This window comes from Solanum tuberosum, unplaced genomic scaffold (genome assembly GCF_000226075.1).
Source record: "Solanum tuberosum cultivar DM 1-3 516 R44 unplaced genomic scaffold, SolTub_3.0 scf00040, whole genome shotgun sequence".
Lineage (NCBI taxonomy): Eukaryota > Viridiplantae > Streptophyta > Magnoliopsida > Solanales > Solanaceae > Solanum > Solanum tuberosum.
Window position 1 is genome coordinate 922,922 of NW_006238964.1, and position 9,437 is coordinate 932,358.

The 9,437-nt window shown below is 38.4% G+C and overlaps 1 protein-coding gene across 1 annotated transcript in view; it reads right to left on the bottom strand.

The window, feature by feature from the left end:
- Window positions 1–2,643: 2,643 nt before the first annotated feature.
- The window catches only part of LOC102603807 (uro-adherence factor A-like), an 11,596-nt gene continuing 4,802 nt past the window's right edge, over window positions 2,644–9,437 (bottom strand). Inside the window, exons 8-11 of the mRNA XM_006342880.2 lie at window positions 6,728–8,633; window positions 5,176–6,583; window positions 4,496–4,579; window positions 2,644–3,055 (exon numbers count right to left, since the gene is read on the bottom strand). Of these exons, the coding sequence (XP_006342942.1) occupies window positions 2,991–3,055; window positions 4,496–4,579; window positions 5,176–6,583; window positions 6,728–8,633 (3,463 nt within the window). The 3' untranslated portion in view covers window positions 2,644–2,990. The remainder of the gene's footprint in view (window positions 3,056–4,495; window positions 4,580–5,175; window positions 6,584–6,727; window positions 8,634–9,437) is intronic.

Here is a 9,437-nt window from a genome sequence, read left to right on the forward strand (position 1 = left end):
CAGTAGTACTATATCCAACTTGGTTGAGTATTTGAACAAGCTTAGCAAACCAACTGGCTTAGGAGCTGCTGTGTCATCTTCTTCATCGTGTACTGCATGATTCTTGTCAGTATCATCGTACAAATCATTTCCATACAGATGAAGATTTGATTGCATAGAATGTTGAACATGGTGGCTCTGTTCCTCATAAACATGATCAACACACTTCACGTCAAAATCTGATGTATCAGTGTTGAAGCTATGTCCCATATGGTTAACGTGTCCATGATGACCTCTTACGATGCCATGATTATGAGCATTTGACCTGCAACATAATTTGACATGATTAGTATAATCTGTGTGCATGCAAATTGATACTGCGGAACCATTTTGAACTGTTGTGTTTGCTGAAGAAATAATATAAAGAAGCAATTCAAAGTTTTTAGATGTCTTATGTTTGAGTCTAATTGTCATTCATTATCAAAAATAATTTCCATGTGCTTAGTCAAGTTCAAAAAGAACTAGGCTCGCACGTGAGGAGCATGTTGAAGGGATAATATAATTAAGTAGTTAAAATTTTGTTCTCTCTTAACAGTTTTAGCTTTAGAAGATATGGTCACACAATTTAACAGTGTAGTTGATGATGTATCTCACCCGTCAACCTGGAATTGCCTTTCAAAATCTTCTATTCTGTCATAATCTATCGACTGGAGCTCGTCTTTCACAGCCAAAGGACCACTTTTTCCAGCACTAGTCCCTTCTGTGATAGTTGTCAATCTTGGAGATTTGCGGGGCTTGCCCTTATATTCACGAGAGACATGATTCCTTGAGGTATAAGAATTCTCATTAGCCCTGGAATCAAAACTTTGAAGCTCAAGCCTTCCAGATGGCTGGAGGCCAGAATAAGAATGATCATAAGATGGATTAATGAAGTTTTGAAAAACACTATTAGTCGTCCGCGATAAGTAATAATCGTTTGCTGATCTCCTGAAAATCCTACTGCCATTTGCTGCTGAAGTGAAAGAAGTATCAGCTGCTGTCCATGGACTTAGTGCTGCACTAAGATTGCGATTATCACGCCATCCTGTTGGATCAAACTGCCAAGAAAGCTCCCCTTGCCATGACCTGTCACAGTGGCGGATTCAGAAATTTTAACGAAGTGATTCAAAAAAGAGATACAATAACACCACACATTATATTCCATCATATAGCATTTCTCCATTCAACCATTTATATGCATCCAAAAAAAACTTTGTTTTTAGCCTATTCAATTGAACTTCTTTCAATACACCTAGCTACATATGCGACTGACCTGTCATTATCAGAGGCAAAAGGACTAGCAGGGGTGGGATTGCGCGCACGGCTGAAGTTGTGGGAGCTAGTCATCGACATTGAAAATGATGTGGAGGGTTGCTGTGACACCACCGGTGTAGTATGTCGTCTCTGCCTAGTCGTGGAAGACGAGAACTCGGAATGAGCCATTTGGGATATTGCTGTTGAGTGTTGATGATGAAATTTTTTTGGTTGTGGTTCTGTTCAAGTTATAATATGGTAGATATAGACAAATATGAACATAAAAAGGTATAATTTACAGCTCTTTTAGCAGTTGTTCCTAGGATGAATATGCTTATTAAAATGCCTTCTGGTTTTTCCAAGACTAATAGTAACTGGTTAATGCCTTTGTGTTTGTCAAAATTTTGTAAAGTTAAGTGACTCAAGACAATATTATGATTGACCAATCATCATTTTTATATAATAAAGTTGATGACTGTTGACTGCTCTCATAATCTATATAGAGAAGAAAAAGGAAAAGATGTTATATAGCTAGCAAATTTAGTTTTATTTAGTGACATTTGGTAGGCCGGCTTTTAGTTTATAGTATATGCTGACCAGCCGGCAACAGAATGAATTGTGCTCTTGACAATCGGCAGATGTTTATAGAACATAGTTGGTGAAGTTGCAGTGGCGAAACCTGAAATTACACTAAAGATATTCAAGTAATTTGACTTGTATACGTGTTAAATTAACCACCCTTGTTCATATGCGTCATGGCCCCCTCAAAGGTAGAGATAAGATTTGAAGTTTGGGAGTTCTGAAATTTGAGAAGGGACAACAACCTCAAAGGTCCCCTCGAGAAGTCAATCAAACAATAAAACAAATTGCATTCCGACAACAAAATTGCTCACAAGAAATATGATCTAAATGTAAGTATATAAAAATGATATATTTTCTTTCAAAATTAGACGCGTAATTGTTGCCTCGCTGACTAAATTGTACTGTACATAGAAATTATCAGATCACAAGAAAAATGTTAAAATCATTCAAAAACACCCTTCAATAATCCAAAGCAATGATTTTAGGTCTTATTAATTTATACAACAAGGATTCAAGAAAGTCACTGAAACTGACTGCCAGTAATGAAGACAAATACAAATTTGGACTAGATATAAGCTTTAGCATGAAGACAATTATAATTTTACAATGTTCCCTCAGTTTCTATGCAGATTTGCACAGCATGTTGTTCTTAGTATGTAAACAAACATAACTTAGTGTCTGGCATTGTAGAATATGCAGAGAGGCTAGCCGTCTAGGCAGCAACATTGTGTCAACTCGTCATACGTGAATAATTAAATAGTCTCAACCTTCTAAATTATCGATACTTGATAGAACAAAATTTAATTTCTGATATTTACCAAAAAAATCAAGAGTAAATAACATAAGAAAGAATGCTATGACTACCAAAATCACATTAATATTCCGCTATTGTCCTCTCAAGACAATATACAACATATATTCTGGGACAACTACTAGAAACAGCTAAAAGCACAAGCAAGGCTTCAGAAGCCCCGTGATTACTAAGTACAAGTATACAACATATTTAGATGATAGTAGCGCCATCTACCTTGACCTCTTGCTTCGAAATATAGTCTGAAGTTACGTGTGCAATCAAGGCAATTCCAAGAATTAGTGGAACTTTATACTTTGAAAGAGCTATCTATTGCTTTGGATAGTCACTTTGGCTTTGAGTCACTTCCCTTGCTTCTGAATGTCGACAAGGAGAAGAATGATCTTGGAGCTGTAAAATAATTAGGAACAGATAAAAGTCAAGAGCGCATACTGAAGACATCTTTTGTTGGGATCCTGGTAATGTCTTAATAGATTCGCATAATATGAAAACACTAAATAAACATGACAATACACATGACAAATAACTCCTAATATGAAAACATTAAATAAACGTGACAATTTATTTTTCATTTATCTTTAGATTCAATTCAACATTATTACTTTGCAATTGCAGTGGAATAAATAAGAAATTCTTTATCTCGAAATAGATTCACATAATATGAAAACACTAAACAAATGTAACAATATACGTGACAGATAGACACGCACACCTACTATAAATTACACAAGCATTCCTCTCAAAATTGCTCAGGCTTATTCAGCCAAAACATCTTATTTTCTTCTTTAATTATTTGTTTTTGCAATGGATAAGAGGACCGGGAAGGGTAGGCAAAAGATTGAAATTAAGTTGAGTGAGTCTAAGGAAGCACGCCTTGTTACTTTCTCAAAAAGGAAAAAAGGTTTTTTCAAGAAAGCAAATGAGTTTTCAACTCGGACAGGAGCAGGTGTTGATGTTATGTTATGCTCTTTTCACCAAGTGGAAAAGCATATTACTATGCCTCCACAAGTAAAGAAAAGTAACTGACAAATTTCTTGAATTGAAACTAGACTATAGCCAACGTGATCATGTTGATGTGGGCAAATCAAATGTCTTTGGGGCATTTGAAGATCATCATAAAGAAGTACAAGTATTGGATGAGAAAGAAAAAGATCAAATACTAAGGTATAAGATCATGCACCCTGTCTCATAAATACAGTCAGATAAACACATGTTGGAGCAGTAGGTGGCAACAGTTGGACAAAGTTAAAAAAGAAAGAAGAGAAGGTGGTGTTGCCTCTGAGCCATAAGGGGAGGAGAGTTCTTGAACTCATAATCATTATATAATTGAGTTGTGTTTGGAGTAAACTTTACCAGCTATCAAGTCTTTTAATATGGTTTATTCTTGTCTTTGTTTTTTTTTTTGATAATGTATGCTTGTCTTTATTATTAAGTGAATTGTTGTTAGTCTTCAGTCGGTCCATTTTTGAGGTTTTAGACCACAAAAAAAGGTTATGGAGTTCTTGTGTTATTAAGTCAGTTTTTTTGTTTTTTGTGTTGCCTAGATTGATAAACCAATTGAAATCTTTTAGTGAACTAGTGAACAGTGTGAAAGTGAACAGTGACCTAATGCCTAAACTGGAAAAGACATTTTATGATTACGATTTTATGGAGCTAACTTGCAAATAGGTCAATACAAGAGGCTTTCTAAATCTTCTAACCTTTAACTTTTCTACTTGCAGCCAAGTAAGATAACTTCTTCACAAGATGACATTGCATTATGCAACAAAACATAAAACACAACACAAGCAATAAGACAAGACAGGCTAACTTCTTAAACTAGCTGGTCACCTTTTATTGAGCTCCCTGATAATTGATCTTCACGCAATTTGAAGTTAGCTGGAGGTGCTGGAATTGAACTGCGCAAGGCTTGAACTGCCAGAAGAGAAGCATTGGGTTAGAGACTTGAAAAAGCTCTATACTGAAGTTGAAAGACTGAAGAACAACAAACAAAACAAGATGGAATCAGAAGCAAAGTGACAAGCAAGAGCACCAGCTGTCCCAAACAATCTCATTTCCAGTTATCTAAGTTTAAGGTATGAACTTAGCTTCAAACATCATTGCTACATTGCTTTACTATGCTTCTTTCTCTACACAAAGACCATTTGCAAAACTACCGGCAATAACAGATAAAAAGCTGGAATTGTGGGTCTCCACTGCTTCCCAACATTTCTAATTCTTTCTTCTTCTTCTTTTGGGAAAGGTAACAGCATTTCCAATTCTTTCTTTTTTATGTAAATAAATTTTGTTATCCTCCCTGGATCTTCCCTGGATAGACAAAACAGCACAATGATCTGTACGACTATTATGTGCTAGCAGTTAAGTTTTCTGGAAATTAATGTACCAAATGATTAAAAAAATAATAAGAATTGCAAACTCAAGAAACAGAATTGAATATCAAAAATTGTTCTTGAATATCAGCCATATTGAAACAAGTATAGTTTGTTTAGGGAGTGAAACACATAATTCACCTTGTTCACTGAAAAACTCATTCTCATAAAAGCTATCATCAGATGGATGTTCCTGAGAGAAGCCCATTCTTGACTTTCTTAAATCATCTGAAGATCGATTAGAAGGGTCACGTCCATCTTCTGTATCATCATCTCCTTCAGAAGTGGTAGCAGAAATCCAGTCAACCAAATTATCTGTGCCGCGATTTTTCCTCCCAAATTTCAGAAACCGTTTAAATCCTCTGGCCATATCTTTGCGTGATTGATTATTAGAAGAATTTGCCACGAGCATAGGTTTCTGAGCCATTCCCCATTTCTTCCTCATTCTAGCTGCATCACTATCTGTTTGACTTAGAGAATGTGAATTCCAGGACGCAGGACTTCCCACAGGAGAGTCCACGGATGCATCAACATCAGACATCTCATGAGGATAAGAAAAAGGGTGATGAGCATGTGTATTCCATGAGACGGGACTTTCTCCCGGTGAATCTTGCACAAGTCCACCAGATAACAACTTGTTAGAGACCATAGAAGGCAATACAGCTTCTGAAGCAGAGTTCACTTGAGAAAATGATCTCAGAACATCACCATTCTCTGATCCAGAGTTTTCCAACTTCTCTGAATCATGGCTCAGTCTTGGTTCCCCGTTATCAAAGTTTTCATGAATTTCAGCCGTCATGTGCTCAAATTCCTCCTCTTCTTCATCAGGGCCCATACCTTCGGAGTCTTCGGGCTCAAATACCATATCATCATACTCATCATTGTCGTCCACAATCTTAGATACAGCAGAAGCCCTTGTCTTAGTCAGACCACCTCTAGAGCTGAAGTCAGTATTCTTACCCTTCTTTAGTAAGGTCTTTGAACCAGAACTCTTTGGAAATTTATCGATACTCCGCTCCATCTCATCCTTGTCACACTTGAGAGGTGTCAGAACAACACCATCAGAATCGAAAGTGGATGTCTCCCTAAATTCCACAATATTGGCGGAGCTTTTTCTCAAGGATTGTGGTTTTCGTGATTTGTCCTCTTTGATAAGGGGTACCTCTTCACTTGTGCTTTTGCTACGGGTGTAATTTCTAGATTGTGAACGAGTTGTCTTACCAGCTGTGGAAGAAGGCTTGGTGTTCTCCTTTCTCATGTCAGAGAAGTTTGGGACAGACTGTGCCAAAGGATTTTCAGATTGAATTCTCCGCTTACCTGATGTATTATTAGAAGCTTTCCCAGAAGACCTTGGAACAGGTGCTACTGTGGTGCGAGGTGTGGATGAAGACAAACCTTTGACAGGTAAAGGCTTCTTACCCCGAGTGCTTTTACGAACATCATCCCCGAAGGATGTTTCATCGAAAGACCTGTCTTCACCATATTTTTTCTGCTTCGATAATTCAGGCATATCTTCATCGTTATCACTTTGCTCAAAAACTAATTGTTGCTGCCAAAACAAATTGTTTCAGGGTCAATCACATGTAACTCAAGAGAACCATACCAACAAAAAGAGCATGTAATAGAAACAGCTATCTTACATATGCATAGGTGGAATTGCTATTTGTATTATAGAATAGAGAAAGAACTATACCTGGTCTCTCCTTAGAATAGACCTCGAATTATATGATCTGAGTCTCTCAGCCCGCCGATGGGAACTAGAAAACATACTGTCTTTATCAGCAGATCCAGCAAACTTAGCCTTCATCTCAGCTCTACTCCTCTCAAGGCTATTCTCCATAGCCCTCTGTTTGGCTTCCTTCTCTTCCCCCTTAGAATTCCATTCTTCCCTGAGTTTTCTATCCCTTTTCTGCATATACCTCTCATACGATTTTCCCCGAGAACCCTCCGAAAAACTTAGTTCAGAGAAATTCCTATTTAGAACATCCTTGGAACTTGAGGCAGGTTCATTAAACAAGTACTCAGAAGTTCTAACACTGTTATTATCTACCACAGATTTCCTGTAGGATGAAGAACCAGCAGCTGGACGGCTTTGCACGTCACCTGGCCTGCTTCTCTTGGTAGAATTAGATTTATCACCAGGAGCACGTAATTTGTGTTCAGCAAAAAGCTTCTCTAGCTCATTAGCTTTCATTTTTAAGTCATCATTCATTTCCTGGTTTGCTTTGGGCTGCCGTGCCTTCTGAGCTTGCTCAATAGGGGGTGTCGAAAATGAGTCAAGTCCCTCCTCAGCCTCCAAAACCACTTTACTCGAGAGTGGTGTTTTGCTAGTTCCAGACCTGATCTCATACCCCCTATCTTGAGTCTTCTTGATCAGTTCAGCTGCACCACCTTGTTTCTTAAATTTCATTGGTTCATGTCCAAGCTCTTTGACCTTTGATTGAGAAGCACTAACTAATTTCTCGGAAGGAGACAGCTCATCCTTTTCAACTTGCTCAGTTTCAGAAAGTGTTTGCCATCTTGGCTGCAGATTCAGTGAACTATCTTCGAGGACTTTAGCAGCAGAAGTTTCTGTAACTCTTGCTGTAGAACCACTATCCAACTGTGCAGAGACCCCTGCAGTTCTTGGAGGAGCTTTATCCGGCTTAGAAACCAAATGATCAATTGATTCAGTATCCTCCTTCTGATACAAAATCTCGGTCTGCCCAGCTCCAGATTTCTCGGGTAGATTACCCTGGTCCTTCAGGCCAACAATCTGACGACTAACTTTTCCTTTGCTCTTCTCAAGCTCCTTAACACCTTGAGAACCCTTGAAGTCTGTGTTAGTAGTCAAACCAAAATCAGCACTTTTACCCATATTGAAAGAGGAGAATGGCCCTCCAATATCTGGTTGATTTTTCACATTCTTATCCTCACCTCCACTTATATGTGAGCTTGACCTGGTCTTCCCACGGCCCTGATCAACATCAACAATGCCCGAATTTGAGTTTGGCCTGGTCCTGGGAGAATCTTGGACATTCCTAGTATGGTCATCCAATCTGCTTTCACCACGTACATCCGAGGCAGAAGATGGTGTGCATACAGAGCTCTCCGTATCCTTCCTATCACCACCCAAATCAATACTCATGTCACTAGCACCACTCCATCTCCTCAACACAGGCGGAACCGAGACATCAGATGACAACCTACGCAGCTCGGGGGTTTTCGCTACAGCAGCCTTGCCGCTGCCCCCGGAATTCTCCTTCTGTTTATTCTCAAACATGCTAATACGCTCTTGTACACTCAGCCGCCTTTTCAATTTCGCGGATTTCTCTGCCTCCTCCTCCTCTTTCTCCTTTTCGTTTTCAACAATGGAGTCCTTTTCATCTGGTTCCACGCTGGACTCATGGGGTTGTGGTTGCTGACACGTTGAGGACTTTTCAAAGCCGGCAGAGTGGGACCCAGTAAGTCGTTGGTCGGGAGTAGTGGGGTCCTCGTCAATTGACATGTCTGATCCATAAGAACATCGTACGGCTCCATCATCTCTTGCAGATACTTTACGTAAGCTGATCAATTCTGGCCGCCTCTCCTTTAAGGTTAAAAATTTGTTGCAGGCCTCGCTGAAAAAAACAAGAGAATCATATCAATCGTCAATGCAATTTTTTTCTTTTTTTTATGAAATCTCCCAAAAGTATAATACAGATAAAATTATATACGCCCATATTAATTGATACCTCATTTAATTGTGAGAAAAATCTATGTAAGTCAAAATTGTTACCTTTCTTAAAAATAAAAATTAGAGGTATTTCCATCCATAACCCCCAAGACAAAGCGGGAAAAAAAAAACAAGGCTTTGATCTAGTGGGAGCATGTGATGTGTGGATTAAGTGCACATCACGAGTACAAATCTTGTCGCAAACAAAACCATGGTATTAAGAAGAAAAGGATTGAGGGACAGGCTCATTATTCACCAAGTTTCGAACTTTGCATTGCTGGCTCTCGGAGATTTCTCGGTTATCGAAAATTGGTAAGCTCAGCTTTTCCTCCATTTTCGATCTCCAGTTATTTTGACAAGGAAGAAAAGAACATACATGTTTACTTTTCATCCTCCACCTTTTTGTGACACCATTCTTAGTGTTCTGAAAGCAGTACTTCATAGGCTGCCCTGGGGTGGATTTAAGAAGGCTTATGGGGTGTCACGTGACACTGCTTACTTGGGAAAATTTACTAAATATGTATATACGATTAAATGGGAAAACCATATAAAAGAGATATATAGTGTGAGTGACACTCCTTAAACATAATGTATGTGTAGCTCAATTGGTAAGCCTTTCAAATCTTAGAGACTATGTCGCGTGTTCAAACCTGTGCAACTTCGTTTTTTTATTACAAATTTTATGTTTTCTTCCTTCTTTCTCACTTTT